Genomic DNA, 20,217 nt, shown 5'->3' with positions numbered 1-20,217 from the left:
GCAAAGCTGTCATCAAGGCAAAGGGTGGCTACTTTGAAGAATCTCACATTGATTTGTTTCAAACTTTTACTACATGATTCCAAAATGTGTTATTTCATAGTTGTCTTCACTATTATTCTACAACGTAGAGGTATGGCACACATTTTCATCAAGGATCTCTGTACTTTGCTCCGTTAAACTTTCCCTTGATCCTGACTTGCCTCCCAATCGCTGAAAAACATCCCCACAGCATGCTGCCACCACCATGCTTCACCGTAGGGATGGTGCCAGGTTTCCTCCAGACGTGACACTTGGTTTCATCAGAACAGAGAATCGTGTTTCTCATGGTCAGAGTCCTTTAGTTGCCTTTTGTTAAACTCCAAGCGGCTGTCATGTGCCTTGTACTGAGGAGTGGCTTCCGTCTGGCCACTACCATAAAGGCCTGATTGGTCGAGTGCTGTAGAGATGGTTGTCCTTCTGGAAGGTTCTCCCATCTCCACAGAGGAACTTTGTCAGAGTCACCTCTCTGACCAAGGCCCTTCTCCTCTGATTGCTCAGTTTGGCCAGGCAGCCAGGTCTAGGTAGTCTTGGTGGTGCCAAACCTCTTCCATTTAAGAATAGAGTCCACTGGGGTTTTTGGGGACCTTCAATGCTGCAGAATGGTACCCTTCCCTAGATCTGTGCCTCGACACAATCCTGTCTCGGAGCTCTATGGACAATTCCTTCGACCTCATGGCTTGGTTTTTGCTGACATGCACTGTCAACTGTGGGACCTTATATAGACAGGTTTCTGCCTTTCCAAATCATGTCCCATCAATTGAATTTACCACAGGTGGATTCCAATGAAGTTGTAGAAACATCAATGATAATCAATGGAAACAGGATGCACCCATTTCCAGTCTCATAGCAAAGGGCCTGGTTACGTATGCAAATAAAAAAGTATGCATTTTTAATATACATATACAAAAATAAGTTTTGCTTCATTATGGGGTGTAGATTGAGGGGGAAAATGTATTTAATCCATTTTAGAATAAAGCTGTAACATAAAATGTGGAAAAAGTCAAGGGGTCTGAATACTTTGAKTGCACCACTCCAGTATCCCTGCACATTGTAAATATGGTACTGAACCTGTATATTGTATGCTTACTTGTGTTCTTCATATTCCTTCTAGTATTAAAATGATTGATGATTATTGCATTGATGTTTTTGAGATTGCAAGAAAGGCATTTCACTGTACTTGTGCACTTAACATTGAAACAAACTACAAAGAGGGGTGAATGTTTATTCTCATATTACTTTCAACAAGAGCTGTGTTGCAAATGTCATTTTTTAATAGTGCGCTACTTTTGACCAGAGGACTTAGGGAATAGGGTGCCCTTTGGGACGCAGCCATAGAGACAAAGGACTCAACATGTTTAACCATGGACTTTGCGCCATTGACTGCCTACACCATTTTATAAAGAAGTCAACTGGGTGGAGTTTCCTACTGGTTGGAATAGATCAGCCAATGATCAGAGCATGCTCTTCTAATTGGGTGCTATGCTTTGTAAATGGCTTTTAGATATACATTACAGACACGTAGAGGCCAAAATAAATGACTAGATTTGGGTCAGAACTCCAGCACGTCAGCAAATCACCAATATTAACTTCTTTCAAACACAAAAGAAAATGGACTACTTTAATAATGTCGATAACCTCAATGGCGCTGCACATGCTGTCACACATGCCATAATGGCACAGATACAAAGATGAGACCTCTTTCCATCTCTGTGGACGCGGGCCAGGTATCTCATCCCCAGGGTTCTAACAAAATTCAGCCCCTCCAGGCCATGGGCCTTTAGCTAGCATTAAAAGGACTGGTGTTGTCCTTGAAATAAACCAACACTTGAGTATATTTGGTCATGAGGATCAGTTTATATTTTCTCTGAAACAGGTCACCGCCGCTGCCCCACCACTGGTTTAGTCTGCCTTATGGAGGGGTCGTGGGAACACACACGTTTGTGCATGTATTTACACTGAACAAATGCAACAAGTGTTGTTCCCATGTTTAATGAGCTGAAATAAAAGAGCCCAGGAATGTTCCATACACCCTTATAGCTTATTTCTCTCAAATTGTGCACACACATTTGCTTACATCCCTGTTAGTGAGCATTTCTCCTTTCCCAAGATAATCCATCCACCTGACAGATGTGGTGGAACATTACAGGTGCATTTTGTGCTGGGGACAATAAAAGGCAACTAAAATGTGCAGTTGTCACAACACCACAGATGTCTCAAGTTGAAGGAGTGTGCAATTGGCATGCTGACTGCAGGAATGTTCATCAGAGCTGTTGCCAGAGAATTTAAATATTATTTTCTCTACCATAAGCCACCTCCAATGTCGTTTCAGAGAATTTGGCCTTACGTCCAGCCGGCTGACAACCACGTGTATGGCGTCATGTGGGCAAGCAGTTTGCTGATGTCAACGTTGTGAACAGAGTGCCCCACGGTGGGGTTATAAGCAGGCATAAGCGACGGACAATGAACACAATTGCATTTTAACATCAATGGCAATTTTAATGCACAGAGAAACCGTGACGATATCCTGAGGCCCATTTTTTTTGGAGGGGGCCATCTGTATTTCCAGTTATATGAAATCCATAGATTAGGACCTAATTTATTTATTTCAATCCACTGATTTCATTATATAAAATCTTTTAAAATTGTTGCATTTATATACAGTTTTGTTCAGTGATTAAATATAATACACACAGTTGAAGTCGGAAGTTAACATACACTAAGTTGACTGTGCCTTTAAACAGCTTGGAAAATTACAGAAAATGTCATGGCTTTAGAAGCTTCTGATAAGCTAATTGATATCATTTGAGTCAATTGGAGGTGTATCTGTGGATGTATTTCAAGGCCTACCTTCAAACTCAGTGCCTCCTTGCTTGACATCATGGGAAAATCAAAAGAAATCAGCCAAGACCTCAAAAAAAAAAAATTGTAGACCTCCACAAGTCTGGTTCAAAATTGGGAGCAATTTCCAAATGCCTGAAGGTACCACGTTCATCTGTACAAACAATAGTACGCAAGTATAAACACCATGGGATGACTTATCTGTCATACCGCTCAGGAAGGCGATGCGGTCTGTCTCCTAGAGATGAACGTACTATGGTGCGAAAAGTGCAAATCAATCACAGAACAGCAGCAAAGGACCTTGTGAAGATGCTGGAGGAAACCGGTACAAAAGTATCTATATTCACAGTAAAACGAGTCCTATATCGACATAACCTGAAAGGCCGCTTAGCAAGGAAGAAGCCACTGCTCCAAAACCACCATAAAAAAGCCAGACTATGGTTTGCAACTGCACATGTTGACAAAGATCGTACTTTTTGGAGAAATGTCCACTGGTCTGATGAAACAAAAATATAATTGTTTGGCCATAATGACCATCGTTGTGTTTGGAGGAAAAAGGGGGATGCTTGCAAGCTGAAGAACACCATCCCAATTGTGAAGCACGGGGGTGGCGGCATCATGTTGTGGGTGTGCTTTGCTGCAGGAGGGACTGGTGCACTTCAAAATAGATGGCGTCATGAGGAAAGAAAATTGTGGATATATTGAAGCAACATCTCAAGACATTAGTCAGGAAGATAAAGCTTGGTCGCAAATGGGTCTTCCAAATGGACAATGACCCCAAGCATACTTCCAAAGTTGTGGCAAAATGGCTTAAGGACAACAAAGTCAAGGTATTGGAGTAGCCATCACAAAGCCCTGACCTCAAGGAGGCCTACAAACCTGACTCCGTTACACCAGCTCTGTCAGGAGGAATGGGCCAAAATCCACCCAACTTATTGTGGGAAGCTTATGGAAGCTTCCCGAAACATTTGATCCAAGTTAAACAATTTAAAAGGCAATACACTCAATTAGTATTGTGTAGTATGTAAACTTCTGACCCACTGGCAATGTGATGAAAGAAAAAGCTGAAATAAATCACTGTACTATTATTCTGACATTTCACATTATTAAAATAAAGTGGTGATCCTAACTGACCTAAGACAGGGAATCTTTACTAGGATAAAATGTCAGGAATTGTGAAAAACTGAGTTTAAATGCATTTGGCTAAGGTGTATGTAAACTTCAACTGTGTATATATATATATATATAACATTTAAAAAAAAGTGAATGTGTGTATATGCATGTTTCTATGAGAGCGAGAGAGACAGGTTTCTTCTCCATCTGTAGTCTCCTGGGAGGATTGAAATTTGAAGCAGTCTGAATACAAAGCCTTTGAGCCCTCTCGTTCGCTCATCTCCGAGGTTGCTACCAGCATCCTGCTGATGGGGATTCATGCGCTGAGCACGTGTCATATATATATATATATATAAATAATCAATCGCAGCTCTCCTGCTGGGGCAACCAGTGTGAACTTTAAAACACACAGGGAGTGCTTTGCACCACTCAGGTCTCCTAACAGCACTGCTATACGCGTGTGAGGATGCATCGCCTYCATCCCAAATGCCACCCTATTCCCTACATAGTGCACTACCGTGGACCAGAATCCTAGTCCAAAGTAATGACCTATAAAGGGACTAGGGTTCCATTTGGGACACAGTTATAGCGCATCAGAGGGAGGGGGATTCAAAGAAAACAGCTGTGAAAGAAATAGCTGTGAGGGAGAGCATGCTCTCAACTGCTCTCTGAACATGCGCGATTGAGACACCCACATCATAATTATAAAACACCAGAACGCCCACATGCATAGAAATGTGGGTATATTTGTTCCACCCATAATCAGTTCAGTGGTGTTTCATTGGTGGTTCTAGCGCCAGCTGCTGGCAGAGACTGCCAATACCAGGGGGATATTACTATTAAAGGAGAAGGACATTTAATTGAGATTGCATCAGCCATCATGAGACCGCAGCATGCTTAAAATACAGAGGAGACATAAGGAATAATAACCAATGTGATTACTGYCCTATGTTAACCAATTTGACTAAATGCCACAATCTAGACTTTTTATACCCAGGGTTTATACCACTAAAAGTAACCGAAAGATTGCTAGATTGAATCCCCGAGCTGACAAGGTAAAAATCGGTTCCTAGGCCGTCATTGTAAATAAGAATTTTGTTAACTGACTTGCGTAGTTAAATGAAAATACGTAGAATTCATGTAGGTGTTTAGATCAATTCTGACAGCCCCCTAAACTCAATTGAATATCTCAGTTGAGAGCTTTGCCTTTCGGGGGGGGGGTAATGGTTTGATTTAATATACATAAATTAATCATTGCAAGGCTGAGAAACATGGCAGTTGAGGTGTGCTGCCTTGACTGGTGTCAATGATGGATGTGGGTCTATGACCTTTGACCTCTACACTGAGTCAGGGAGCAGGACGTACAGTATGACCCTAATGTGTTTCCGTAGATGCCTTGAGTACTGTACTACAATACATATAGATACAGCACTCTGTAAAACAGACTGACTGGGGTTGGGGCTGTAGTGTGTGTGGGGGAGTTTTAGTGGTCCATCTACACACTCAGCCAAGCATGAGTGCATCCAGTGAAGTGGCACGATGGATAGCACATGCAGCCTGACACGCACGCTTGCATGCACACAGACATGCAACGCGCCGCCAGACACACACAGCCATTCACTCCTTCCCTGCCTGACACACCAGGATAGATCCTTTGGGGGTTTCCAACACTCACGATTCCCTCTCGTTAGAAAGAGAGACGAGAGAGGGAGGGATAGAAACAGATTGAAGGAGGGTGAATAGAAAGAGCAATAGACATAAAGAGGGAGGGACAGAGGGAGGAATGAATACAAATAGGGGATTCAAGTGTGTTTACAGAGCCAAATGTATTACACATACACAGAGCCAGGAGCCATGATGTTTAGCTTGTACTCAGAGACGAGAGGAGGCAGGAAGAACCTTTGTTCTTTTCTTCACAGTAAGCAGATGGAACTGCACAACACCAGCAGGTGAGTGTGTGTGTGTGTTTACGTGTTTGTGTGTGTACACAGGGGGCGGTGTGTGTGACAGACGAAAGGAGAGGCACCTCCACTGATCTCCTGTGTCGTGTGCGATGATCCTCAACCCTGCCTGATCCCCCACCCCTCTCCCCCACTGCAGAGTCAGCCCGGTCACTATAGGGCTCTCGTCAGAAGTAGTGCACTATGTCGAGAATAGGGTGCCATTTGGGACACAGTGTCTCTCCTCCCAACCATTCATCCATCTAGAATGCTAATAAGAGCCAGCTACTAAAACACACCGACACACAGTCCTTTGCATAATTCATACAGCAGCAGCGGGTCACTCTGCATAATGAGCAGTTTACTCTGGTTCTGGATGCCATTGTGACACCGCTAATCTGCATTTAGCACAGAGGAGAAAATAAAACAGAACGAGGGATGAGCGGAGCGCTTATGAACTTAATTGCTGTGAGCAAACAACCTCTGAAAGTAGTCATGCCGCCAGCGCTAAGACGAGAAAGTAATCCATTAATGGACAGACGGAGGCGACATAAAATGAATGTGAACAGGTCCAGTTTAGACAGCACGCTGTTGAATGTTTCCCTGTGGGCCCTTACTGACGATGATTACAAGGTTTCATTCAGTCATCTAACAGACTAATTGAATGTTCTAGCCTAATTAACATAGTGCCTATACATTTTAGTCATAATAGTGAATGTGACTCTACAAAGCCCATTTAACATAAAATAGCATATACTTTTCATTGTTCTCTTATTGTAATATTTTGCAGATTTGAGGTGTTTTATAATGTTGTCATGTTAAATCAAAATATATATATATTATTTTTTAAATAAACTTGCCACCTGCAGGAGAAAGAGGATAGCCTAGATATTCTGTTTATCCTGCATGGTACTGTAATGTGACCATGAGGTTCAATTTCCAACCACATGGTGGCAGTGTCATCCAGATAACCCCAAAAAACTATTGATACATTTCCTTATGCATGTAGTTACATTTAAAAATGTATTTACTCAGACGGTATTAAAACAAGTGCATGAATAGGCTACTAAATGTAACCAACGCTGTTCAATTAATTATATCAAGTAAAACATAAAGTCAAGATGAAACTTAATAAGTACACACTGCCCCATTTTCAAAGCAAAATCTGACTTCATGATCACCACCTTAAAAGAGAACAATGTTAAGATGACAAGATAACTACTGAAACCAAAGCACATCCTGTGCAAGTCTCTCACCAACCATCACCATGCCCTCTCAAAATCACTTCTGAAACAGACTGGAGGTATGCTTAGTACCGTGAGTGAGGAGCATTCTTGCAGCATCATTTGAAACCACATGCAGTCAAATGAACAGGCAATGAGCCTGAGGAGCAGTGGGAACCATTAGAAGAGAAGACTTCCATATATGGAAGACAGACTAATGTGAACAGGCCATGGATGCGTCCGAAATGGCACCCTATATAGTGGGCCCTAGATCAGGGACTATGTAGCCATTGGGATGCATATCCTGAGTCTGGTGGTTAGTCAGTCAATCTGATGGATTATCTGTACCTTATTCATACACTACATTTACTCTGAGGGAGATCCCACCCCCTTTCTTCAACTGTAAATCCTGTATTAGTTTGCACAGTCCAAGGTAATAACGAAGTAGGCCATTGTGATCGTACTAGACTGGAGGAKGAGGCAGTCAGGGATCTTTTGTTGCAACATTGATATACCTTTGATGATTAAAACAGCTATAGCGTTGAAAGAGGTCAATGTAGCTGGATCATGTTTGGATTAATGAGCATTTTATCACAGTATCACAGTATCAGAGCTTGTATTCATAAAGCATCTCAGAGTAGAAGCTCAAATYTGGAATCAGTTTTGACTTGTAGATTTGAATGACTAAAGATTACATGGACAGGGAGGACAGGACCTATTTGAATACAGTTATCAGACTGGTAGTGGTGAACCATTGGCCAGAAATGACAGAGGAGAGTTGATGGCAGAGAAACACAATTACTAGAATGGATATTGCACTGTACTATTGCGGAAGTCTGAAGGGATATACCTGTTCTAGTAATTTTATTTCTATGGCCAGATATGACTGGAAGGGGAGTGATGACGGCGTACACTGTACCAGAGATGGTTCATCTATAATGTTAACAGGATTATCTAGATAATTGAATTCAGACAGGACTGGAGTTGAGCGCCCCAAGTGATATTTGTACCACTAAAGAAATGGAAAAAAGACTAACATCACTAACCAGTTTGGGTTTGTGAATTTGGAAGTGGCACACAAGGGTAAGCTTTGATAAAGGGGCTTGTTTGCCATATAATGCTAATCTCCAAGGTCCGAGGTTAAGGTCCAGTTAGACAACTTGGCATCATGCCAGACTTGTTTGGGTTGCTACAATCAGTGCAGACAAAGGGCTACCAAAAGTAGACCTAAAACTAGGCTAGTCACCACAAGCTAAGTGTGGCAGTACAGTAAACTCTATAACCAAACATGAACTTCATTGGTTCATAATACTAATACTGTCCAACGACCTCAAAAGCATGACCTGGATTTTAACCTTTATTTAAAAGATGAATCAAACTGTCCCCTTTTTACTGTATGCCAGATGGTCCAGCACCATCCTCAGACAACTGCTTTATTTTGGTGTAATTCTAATTTCTGGAAAAGGCTTAAAATGGAACAAGCAAGGAATTCGGTAGYGCCAAGTACGAGGTAGCGAGATCCTATTGGCACATTCTATCATTTATTTGCATATTTCCGTAAGGGAACGCCTACTCTGAAGTGCACGAGTGCAATAACTCAATTCACCTTTGCACTCCTAAACAACGCAACTTTTAAAAACTTCGGCAAAGGGTAAAGTCAATAAAAACATAAAAACTTAGTTTGTAACAGATTTTAGTTTTGGGAACAGAAAACTGTATTTAGTTCAAATGTAAAAAAATAAATTTTAAAAAACAATGAGAATTTGCTAAATGTTGGCCAAATCCATCTCGTTCCATCTTCTCCCACTGTCGGCCACTGGGTTTCCATGGAAACGCCAAGCGGATGCTTCACATTTATACATCCGGTGAAATATCTGTCTCATTGTTCCATCTGTGGTGGGCCAGGACAGAGTTAGGGAAACCCTGACTTTACCCTAGGCATTTTGCTGATATCGATCATTACAATAAGCCTATATTAAAGAAAAATGAAGTTTGAAATTACATTTGTTTGCTAATATGGGTGATTTTAATAGGACAATTGATGGCTACAACCATCAAACTAGATCGAGTCGGCTTCCTATTTCGCAACAAAGCCTCCTTCAATCATGCTGCCAAACATACCCTCGTAAAACTGACTATCCTACCGATCCTCGACTTTGGCGATGTAATTTACAAAATAGCCCCCAACACTCCACTCAGCAAACTGGATGTCACAGTGCTGTCTGTTTTATCACCAAAGCCCCATATACTATCCACTGTGCCCTGTATGCTCTCGTTGACTGGTCCTCACTACATAACCGTCGCCAAACCCACTGGCTCCAGGTCATCTATAAGTTGTTGCTAGGTACAGCCCCGCCTTATCACAGCTCACCATAGCAACACCCACCCGTAGCACACGCTCCAGCAGGTATATTTCACTGGTCATCCCCAAAGCCAACACTTACTTTGGCCACCTTTCATTCCAGTTCTCTGCTGCCAATGACTGGAACTAATAAAGAATTTTTTTTTTTTTTTTTAAGTCAAATCTCCCTCTAACTTTAAGCATCCGCTGTCAGAGCAGCTTACCGATCACTGTCATTCTGTAAATAGCACACCCAACGACATCTTCCCCTTATTATTACTAACCCTCTTGCATCCCAATAGCTCTACTTGCACATCTATCACTCCAGTATCAATGCTAAATTGTAATTATTACACCTCTATTCCCTACATTTGCACACACTGTACGTGGATTTTTCTATTGCGTTATTGACTGTATGTTTGTTTATCCCATCCCATTGTTTATCCCATGTGTAACACTTGTCGCACTGCTTTGCTTTATCTTGACCAGTTCGCAGTTGTAAATGAGAACAAGTTCTCAACTGGCCTACCTGGTTAAATAAAATCAAAACTAGTCTTTTTTTTTTTTTTTWAAGGATCATTTTAAACTGTTGCACATAAATGTTTTAAACTTATTTCTATTTATCATTATCGCATCAATATGGACTTTGGTCTATGTCGCCCAGCTCTAATTTCCACAAGTAAATGAGTAGACTGTATGGCAGTCGAGTAAGCTGTAGTGTAGGCTATAACCAAACAGGCACTGAAACTGAGGGATACTTCATACTACTTAGCTTACTTATATCAAGTAAATGTATATTATGAAGCATTTTACATCAGCAGTTGTCAAAGTGCTTTCCAGATAACCAGCCTAAAATCGAAAAAGAGCAAGCAATGAAGAGGCAGAAGCACAGTGGCTAGGATAAACTCCTTAGAAGGTAGGAACCTAGGAAGAAAGAGAGGAACCAGGTGACGAGGGGTTATACACTCTATAGTCTACAAAAATAAGGTTTACTAAATAGGTTTCCTCTATACTGAACTACTCCAACAGAGCCGGTCCTGGTGATGTGGAAACGGCGACAAAGAATGCAGCCATTGTTGATGAGGACAGAACAGAACTGCATAGTATCTGTGATGCCAAAGATAACACTATTCTCTTTGTGTGCGATGTTCTGCCTGCTGGGGAGACTGAATTACACTGCTGATAAGGCTGCTTTACAGTAGAAGCACCACACCTGAACTACTGGTCAGTGATCTGGCATGCAATAGCACGAGCAGTAGATCATCTCTAAAGGGTCCATCTAAAATACAAGCATCAAACCGGTTTCACTTGGTAAACATTCACTTCATTATTCCACGGCACGCGTTTAGCCAAATCGCCTTGTTTTCTTATGACGCAGAGAAAAAAAGTCCCCATCCAAAGCAATAGCCTAAAACGTTCCATAATGCAAAGTTTTAGCATGAAGCAAGCAAAAACAAATATATAATAATAATAATAATCTTATTACAGTACTACTGTGGATTATTGGTTTCCCCCTTTAGAGATCTCCGGGGAGTACTCTGCCTTCTGCAGCAAGCACATCACATGGTACATGGAAAAACAGGAAATTAAAGGAATTCAGTGACCAAATTTCTTACACAAGCTTTTTGGCTAGAGGTACACTATGCATCTATACAAAAGTATGTGGACATCACTTCAAATTAGTGGATTCGGCTATTTCTGCCACACTCGTTGCTGACCGGTGTATAAAATCGAGTACAGGGGTATGCAATCTCCATAGACAAACAGTGACAGTAGAATGGCCTTACTGAAGAGCTCAGTGACTTTCAACGTACAGTAGCGCCGTCATAGGATGCCACCTTTCCAACAAGTCAGTACGTCAAATATCTGCCCTGCTAGAGCCGCCCTGGTCAACTGTTGTTGTGAAGTGGAAACGTCTTGGAGCAACAACGGTTCAGCCGCGAAGTGGTAGGCCACACAAGCGCACAAAACGGGACCACCGAGGGCTGAAATGCGTAAAAATCGTCTGTCCTTGGTTGCAACTCACTACCAAGTGCCTCTGGAAGCAACGTCACCACAAGAACAGTTAGTCGGGAGCTTCATGAAATTAGTTTCCATGGCCGAGCAGCCGCACGCACACAAGCCTCAGATTCCCATGCGCTATACCAGCCGTTGGCTGGAATGGTATAAAGCTTGCCGCATTGTACTCTGGAGCGCCTTCACCATCTGGCATCACGCCTTCACCATCTGGCAGTCCGACGTCCGAATCTGTGTTTGGCAGATGCCAGGAGAATGCTACCTGCCCCAATGAATAGTGACAACTGTAAAGATTTGTGGAGGAGGAATAATGGTCTGGGGCTGTTTTCATGGTTCGTGCTAGGCCCCTTAGTTCGTGAAAATAAATCTTAACGCTGCAGCATACAATGACATTCTAGACGATTCTGTGCTTCCAACTTTGTGGCAACAGTTTTGGGAAGGCCTTTTCCAGCATGACAATGCCCTTGTGCACAAAGCAAAGTCCATGAAGAAATGATTTCCTGAAATCGGTGTGGAAGAACTTGACTGGCCTGCACAGAGCCCTTACCTCAAACCCATCGAACACCTTTGGGATGAATTGGAATGCCGACTGCAAGCCAGGCCTAATCATTCAACCCCGCTAATGCTCTTGTAGCTGAATGGAAACAAGTACCTGCAGCAATGTCCCAACATCTAGTGGAACACCTTCCCAGAGGAATGGAGGCTGTTATAGCAGTAAATGCCCCCACCCCCCCACCTCCATATTAAAGCCCATGATTTTGGAAGGAGATGTTCGACGAGCAGGTGTCCACATACTTTTGTCCATGCGACCTAGTGTAGGTAGCATAGCTGTATCAAAAACAGACCACAGGCTTGTCATCTGAACTGCTGCAAGAGGGGTGTATTCACTATGAACCAAACAGATGAAACAGGGAGGGACAAATGCTCATTTTCACTGCAAAACATTGTGCTATGGTGTGCAACAATGAATACGACCCAGGCAATGCAGCCTCTGAAGACCCTCCCACTCACCACACCCCATTTAGATTCCTATGGAGTGCTGACTTCAGAATGGAAAGACTACTCATATCAGACCATCCCTAAAATCCAGCTCTACTTTGGGTGTCAACAGAAGACATCGGAGGCTAATATATCCTCCTAACACTATGGTATTTTAAGTGCTGCCTAACCCCAAGGCTGAGGTTATATTGTTGGTGAATTAGCACCTTCTATAATGTAGGGTGGAGAAGGGTTATTTTTGAGGCTGTGTAACCATCAGCTCCTCCAGCAGAATCTATATTTAGACTACACAGATGTTCAGAGAGAATCATCCCTCTACAGTCAGTGTCAAAGTTACAACTGCTGCAAAGTGCATGCAAATCAATAGCGCACAGCCTACATTTCAACAATATTACATTATTCAAGTCCTCTAATTCCTTGTCAAAATCCATGAGCCATACATTTCCAATAGTCTACCATTTGGCAGCTTGGATGGTGAACTGTAGTAGAATAACGGAGTCAGTGTCGGGGTGCATTCTTGTGCCTAACGGCCGCATCATGGTGAAAGTTGCATGGGTGTGCCATGGCCATGCTTGGGGACCTCCAGATCAAGTGCAGTTGCCCCGTTACGAAAGGCAGATTTATAGACACCCAGGACATGTCCCGAATTGCACCCTATTCTGTATATAGTGCACTACTTTTGACCAGGGCCTATAAAGTCACATACTAAATAGGGAACAGAGTGACATTTGGGACACACTCCCAGTCAGCTATTTTGAGTACTGCTTATTATGCCAAGATGCTTCTGGAGAAGTATGAATAAACTCTAGTTGACTAAATTTGAGAGTAAAAAGTCAATATTGAAGTGTGTGTGTGTTAAATAGTCGCTGTTTTAGCGGTCCGTTACTCACATGGCTTTGTGCTTGTCCTCCGCCAGTATCTGGTCGTTGGGCTTCAGTCCATACCTATTGAGACGGAAGCAATATTAAAATAAACAGAATTTGATAAGATGCATGGTTAGCTTAGTCTAAAATGGTTATGTTCAAAACTCACTTGTCGAGGAAGTCCTTGTCCACAACAGCCGAGATGTCCAGCAGGGGGTTGCCCATCCCAAATAGAGCATTTTCACTGGAGAGAAAAGATAGAGAAGCATGACTCAGACACTCCAGTCAGCCTCATCCCCACATCTGGTGTGACAAAGTAAATAAAAGTAGTGWAAGTGCTGAAATCCCAGAGTCTTCAGACAATGTTGCCTAAAATGGTGGAACGGCAAATCGCTTAAATCGAAACCATGAACATGTTCAGTTCCCCACAGGTTGTGACCAGACAAAGATCTAGGGCCTGCCAAGTGAGGCAGTGTGACACCTGTCCCTGTGTTTCTGTGGTGGCTCTGTTACCAGTGGAGCGCATTTGAGGAAGTCCTGTGCTCCTCAGAGTGAAAGGGGTTAAGACAAGTCAAGTCTGTCATCTGAGCTGTTCCCTGTGAGCAACACGTGGGACACATGAGGAATCCTGTACTGAAGAGAGAACACAGGATCTAAGCAGAGGCGACATATGCATGTCTCACTCTCAAATCATTCTATCAAACTAAACCATATCCTCTTAACTGTCAGTCTTAATAGAGGAGACCAATGGAAGAGTGCTGATCTAGGATCAGTTTTGCCTTTTAGATAATAATGAATAAGATTACACGGACACGGAGGACCTAATCCTAGATCAGCACTTCTACTCAGACAGAATATGAATGCATGATGCAACTGTGTTGGTTATGAAGAATCGTACTAAACCCCTATGGGTGTTTCAGCACACTACGGGGAGCCTAAACTGTTTATTCCACTGACAACATCATATTTTAGGCACATGCAGCTATCACATAGGCACATGTGGAGCTCGTGTGTCACCTAACAGCTGAAGGCCTGTATAGCAACTTCACCCTATGCATGCATGCACACACACAGAGCAAACCTGAAAAATGCAGGCCAGTGCACATTCCATAATGCATTTAAACTCCATATGGTAATGGGACAATATAGGCAGTAACTGAGAGTACATTTATTTTAATCACACACTTTGAAAGAAATTGTTATATTTGACAAGGTTTCATAGCTTTGACAGGTTATGGTCACGTTCTACTCTTATGACAAGATAACTGACCCTCAAATCCTGCAGTTTCTTCCAAGTCATTCCCTAACAAGAAGTCCATAGGATATAGCCGATCACTATGATGTTTCAGTTATTCCCTTTTGAGCTAACCATTATCACTGGAATAACAGGAGAAACATGACACAATATACGGAAATGATTATTTCCTTCCCAGCAATATAACAATCTTACCTTGCAGTAGTCATTGTGTCAGTTTAGGTTGATTATAGCTTTAGCCTAACAAACTGGTGAAGCTACTACTCAATTCCAACCAGCAATAACAGCGTGCTAATTTCGCAGCAATTTTGACTAAAACTGGAACCTCCTCGAATACCGTTTCCAAAACGGATTGGCTTGAACTGCACTGGGCGGCGCGATATACTTTTTTTCTAGGTATGTGGTTGGCTGCACACGTCACCTATTTTCAGTCCTTAGCACGTTTGCATAGCTAGTTACTTAAATAAACATTAGCGTTCCCTAATGTGATACTTTGTTGCACATACTGATTAATAGCCGATGTACAACGTATCCATTTTGCATCATGCATGGAAAATGCAGCTGTGGTTAGGGATACAAAGCTTGGACCGTCATGGCCACCATATAAGCATTATGGTGCTCTCTGATGCAATAATTTAAGCACAGCAGCAGAATGACAACTTGTGTAATCTCGTTTCATAAGAGKGCGTGTCAGAACAAGATATTATGCGCCAATATTGTTGCACGTGGAAATTCATTGCATTCTTGCTAGCTACCTGAACCAGTATCGCACAGATCGATACTGCTTTCACTAGCTACCTACCCAGCTCTGTGCTTGTTTACGAAGCATCACTACAAAGCCAAAATTGATCAGCATCTTATACACACCTGAGCATTGAGTTTCTAAATACGGTTAGATAGTTACACTTACCCAAGTACTTGATCTGTCACTCTGCCTTTCTCCATGTTGGCGTCTACAACCGCACTAATCTCTGCAGACACAACGACCGTTTTATTGGACAAAAATCTATCACATGCTGGCTTGCGATATTGCCTGAATTAAAACATGTGTGACTCGCTATTCCATAGTGAGACAGCTTTGATTTCGATTTATAATCAATAGAAAAATGTAGGTAACTTTTTCTAATACCGAGATCACCTGTACCAACCTGGTCTCAGCGCATTTCGTATTATTTTGTACGTATATCCTAGACGCCCTATTAATACATTTAAATATAACCTCAACCTGTAAAGTTTATTTCTCTCAAATTTGTTTACATCCCTGTTAGTGAGCATTTCTCCTTTGCCAAGGTAATCCAGCCATATTAATCCAGACATATTAGGCACACCTGTTAATTGAAATGTATTCCAGGTGACTACCTCAGCTGGTTGCAATAATGCCAAGAGTGTGCAAAGCTGTCAAGGCAAAGGGTGGCTACTTTGAACAATCTCAAATATAAAATATATTTTGATTTATTTCACACTTTTTTGGTTACTACATGATTCTGTGTGTTATTTCATAGTTTTGATGTCTTCCCTATTATTAGTAGGTGTTCCAAAAACGTTTGACCGGTAGTGTATGTACATGTAGGAACTTTGAGGATCTGGGGACCCATGCCAAATCTTTTCAGTCTCCTGTGGGGGAATAGGTGTTGTCATGTCCTCTTCACAACTGTCTTGGTGTGTTTGGACCATGATAGTTTGTTGGTGGACACCAAGTGATGTGGACACCAAAACTTGAAGATCTCAACCTGCTCCACTACAGCCCCATCGATGAGAATGGGGGCATGCTCGGTCCTCCTTTTCCTGTAGTCCACAATCATCTCCTTTGTCTTAATCACGTTGAGGGAGAGGTTGTTATCCTGGCCTACCACTGTTGTGTCATCTGCAAACTTAAGGATGGTGTTGGAGTCCTGCTTGGCCATGCAATCATGAGTGAACAGGGAGTACAGGAAGGGTCTGAGCATGCACCCCTGAGGGGCCCCCGTGTTGAAGATCAGCGTGTTGCCTACCCTTACCCCTGGGGGTGGCCCGTTAGGAAGTCCAGGATCCAGTTGCAGAAGGAGGTGTTTAGTCCCAGGGTCCTTAGCTTAGTGATGAGCTTTGATGGCACTATGGTGTTGAACGCTGAGCTGTAGTCAAGTTGAAAATATCAGTGAAGACACTTGCCAGTTGGTCAATGCATGCTCGGAGTACACGTCCAAGTAATCCATCTGGCCCTGCGGCCTTGTGAATGTTGACTTGTTTAAAGTTTTTACTCACATCGGCTACGGAGTGGGTGATCACACAGTCGTCCGGAACAGCTGATGCTCTCATGCATGCTTGTGTTGCTTGCATAGAAGTTATTTAGCTCGTCTGTTAGGCTTGTGTCACTGGTCAGCTTGCGGCTGTGCTTCCCTTTGAAGTCCGTAATAGTTTTTAAGCCCTGCCTGTGTAGTACAATAGTTTACAAGCCCTGCCTGTGTAGTGCAAGCGGAGCCTGTGTAGTACAATTCAATTTTAGTCCTGTATTGATGCTTTGCCTGTTTGATGATTTGTCAGAGGGCATAGCAGGATTTCTTATAAGTGTCCGGGTTAGAGTCCCACTCCTTGAATGCGGCAGCTCTACCCTTTAGCTCAGTGCGGATGTTGCCTGTAATCCATGGCATCTGGTTGGGGTATGTACGGTCACTGTGGGGACGACGTCGTTGATGCACTTATTGATGAAGCCAGTGACTGATGTGGGATTTGTGAGATTTGTTTATGACAGTTTGCGGTGGAATACATGAACATGCACCGAATCCAGGTGAAAGCTATGATTCCTTATTCATGCCACTTGTTAAATCCACTTCAATCAGTGTAGATCAGYTGTCCCCAACAGGTCGATCGCATGCTACCAGTAGATCTCAGGCCACCTATGAGAAAGTAGCTCAAAATAAAATTTTCAATTTTCACGTGTTCCACCGCAAACTGTCATAAACATATCTCACAAGTATCAGACACCGCAAGCTCCCATCTACTATCTAATCCATTCAGAATTGACATTATCCCAGCCCTGTCTAGCCACTATTGGCTTAAAAAGCCAAACTTAACACTATACCTGTCAATTCATTTCCAGAAATATTCCCTGCCTTTCTGTGTGGTGCGCATGTTTGTCTATAATCATGATAACCATCTTGTTAGTTGACAGAAATATTTTCCCCAATACCTTCTCAATTAAATGTTAACTGCAAAGTAGTCTTACCTGGCAGAAGTATGTCATGAGTAAGTATATCATTTGTATCTATTATTTGCAAACTTTGCCATGAAATGAGCAGCAGCAGTACACAGTTGCAACTTTTGCTTGGGACAATAAAAGGCTACTCTAAAATGTGCAGTTTTGTCACAGATGTCACAGTTTTGAGGAAGCATGTAATTGGCTTGCTGAATGCAGGAATGTTAATTTCTCTACCATAAGCCACCTCCAATGTCGTTTCAAAGAATTTGACCAACCGGCCTCACAACAATGTATGGCATTTTGTGGGCAAGCAGTTTGCTGATGTCAATGTTGAGAATAGAGTGCCCCATGGTGGCGGTGGGGTTATGGTACCGGCAGGCATAAACTTACTTACAATGAACACAATTGCATTTTATCGATGGCAATTTGAATGCACAGAGACACCGTGATGAGATCCTTAGGCCCATTGTTGTGCAACTCATCCGTCACCATCACCTCATGTTTCAACGTGATAATGCACAGTCCCATGTCGCAAGGATCTGTACACAATTCTTGGAAGCTGAAAATGTCCCAGTTCTTCCATAGCCTGCATACTCACCAGACATGTCACCCATTGAGCAGGTTTGGGATGCTCCGGATTGATGTGCATGAACACAAACCGGTTTAGCATGTCCCGAGGTCATCATTGAACAAAGCCTGGAAAACAGCAGGGGCATTGGTGAGTCCAAATGGCATGACCTGGTACTCATAATGTCCACTGGCTGTGTTGAAGGCTGTCTTCCACTCATCCCCCTCGCGTATCCGAACCAGGTGGTAGGCATTTCGAAGGTCCAACTTGGAAAATATGGTGGCCGCCTGGAGAGGTTCAAATGCAGAGGAGAGGTAGAGGTAACGATTCTTGACAGTAATGTCATTAAGTCCCCGGTAGTCAATGCACAGATGTAGGGTCTTGTCCTTCTTCTCCACAAAGAAAAACCCTGCGCCGGCAGGAGATGCAGACGGACAGACGGCCCCAGTGGCCAGAGACTCCTCTATGTACTCCTCCATAGCTTTGGTCTTTGGTCCAGACAGAGAATACAATCGACAAACGAGGTGGTGTGGTGCCTGGGAGAAGATCAATGGAACAATCATAAGGACGGGGTAGGGAAGTAGCACGTGCCTTACTGAACACTTCCAGGAGGTCATGGTATTCTGTGGGGATAGCAGAGACATCCACAGTCTTGCTAACATCCTGAGGAAGGTACCTTGAGGAAGGCTGTGCTGCTTGAAGGCAGTGGGACTGGCAAACTGGGCTCCAACCCAGGATGGAGCTTGTGGTCCAGTCAGGGCGGCAGGTAGCCTAGTGGTTAGAGCGTTGGACTAGTATTCGAAAGGTTGCAAGATCGAATCCCTGAGCTGACAAGGTAAAAATCTGTCGTTCTGCCCCTAGGCCGTCATTGAAAATAAGAATTTGTTCTTAACTGACCTGCCTAGTTAAATAAAGGTAAAAAATCAAAGGATTGTGTTTTTGGAGCCAGGAAAAACCCAACACAACCGGAACATGGGGAGATGTAATGAGGAGAAACTGTATTGTCTCACTGTGGTTACCAGAAACCCGTAATTGAACGGGCACAGTACTATTGGTGACTTCCCCTATAGAGCGGCCATCCAGTGCCCTAGCATCCATGGGCACAGAGAGAGGCTGGGTGGGAATACCAAGCTCTGAAGCAATAGTGGCATACATAACATTTTCATCAGCCCCAGAGTCAATGAGCACTCGGCGAGACTTAGTTTGGTCTCCCCACAGCACAAGAGCAAAAAGGGGTGTGCGAGTGATGGGAATTAGGGAACTCCCAGTCTGACACACCATGGTACTGGTACCCACTAAAGACAAGGGTTTCCTAATAGGGCAGGTAGCTATAAAATGTCCTGCCCCTCCACAGTACAGACAACAGTTACTGTTAATCCTCCGTGAGCGCTCCCAAACTGATAGCCTAGTTCTTCCCAACTGCATAGGCTCAGGAGTATCCAACTCACCCGTCATAGATTCATGAGAGAGCTCGGGTGGCTTCGACTCCTCTCAGAAGAGCTGCCTTCGGAAACTTACGGATTCCATAGGAGGTGAACGTGCCATATCGGTTGCACGAGTGTGCCCGAGAGTCCAGTGTTGCCAACTTAGTGACTTTGTCGCTATATTTAGCGAGTATTCAGACCCATCTAGCTACACATTTTCAAAAAATCGACTAGCGACAAATTTAGCGACTTTTTCTGGTGTTATTGGAGACTTTTGGAGACTCTGTCGTGAAAGCACGTATCGTTCTTACTCTTATCAACAAGCAGCGGGTGCTGCCGTGGGCCCCACCCCCGTCCCAGAGCACTCACAGGCGGCCCAGTCCTCGCGCTGCAGTCAGAGCAGGAGATGTTCACCCCTCCGTG

At 43.2% G+C, this 20,217-nt stretch overlaps 1 protein-coding gene across 3 annotated transcripts in view; it reads right to left on the bottom strand.

Annotated features, from left to right (window-relative positions):
• The window catches only part of adkb (adenosine kinase b), a 272,625-nt gene extending 256,995 nt beyond the window's left edge, over positions 1 to 15,630 (bottom strand). Inside the window, exons 1-4 of one of the 3 annotated variants that reach the window (XM_024007873.2) lie at positions 14,823 to 14,990; positions 13,886 to 14,005; positions 13,542 to 13,616; positions 13,400 to 13,453 (exon numbers count right to left, since the gene is read on the bottom strand). In XM_024007873.2, the coding sequence (XP_023863641.1) occupies positions 13,400 to 13,453; positions 13,542 to 13,616; positions 13,886 to 14,005; positions 14,823 to 14,836 (263 nt within the window). In that variant the 5' untranslated portion in view covers positions 14,837 to 14,990. Of the gene's footprint in view, positions 1 to 13,399; positions 13,454 to 13,541; positions 13,617 to 13,885; positions 14,006 to 14,822; positions 14,991 to 15,537 lie in introns of those variants that run through there. The other 2 variants (XM_024007874.2, XM_024007875.2) reach the window with 2 other exon arrangements.
• Between the last annotated feature and the right edge of the window lie 4,587 nt (positions 15,631 to 20,217).

This window comes from Salvelinus sp. IW2-2015, linkage group LG18 (genome assembly GCF_002910315.2).
Source record: "Salvelinus sp. IW2-2015 linkage group LG18, ASM291031v2, whole genome shotgun sequence".
Classification (NCBI taxonomy): domain Eukaryota; kingdom Metazoa; phylum Chordata; class Actinopteri; order Salmoniformes; family Salmonidae; genus Salvelinus; species Salvelinus sp. IW2-2015.
This window is presented reverse-complemented; position numbering and strand designations above follow the sequence as displayed.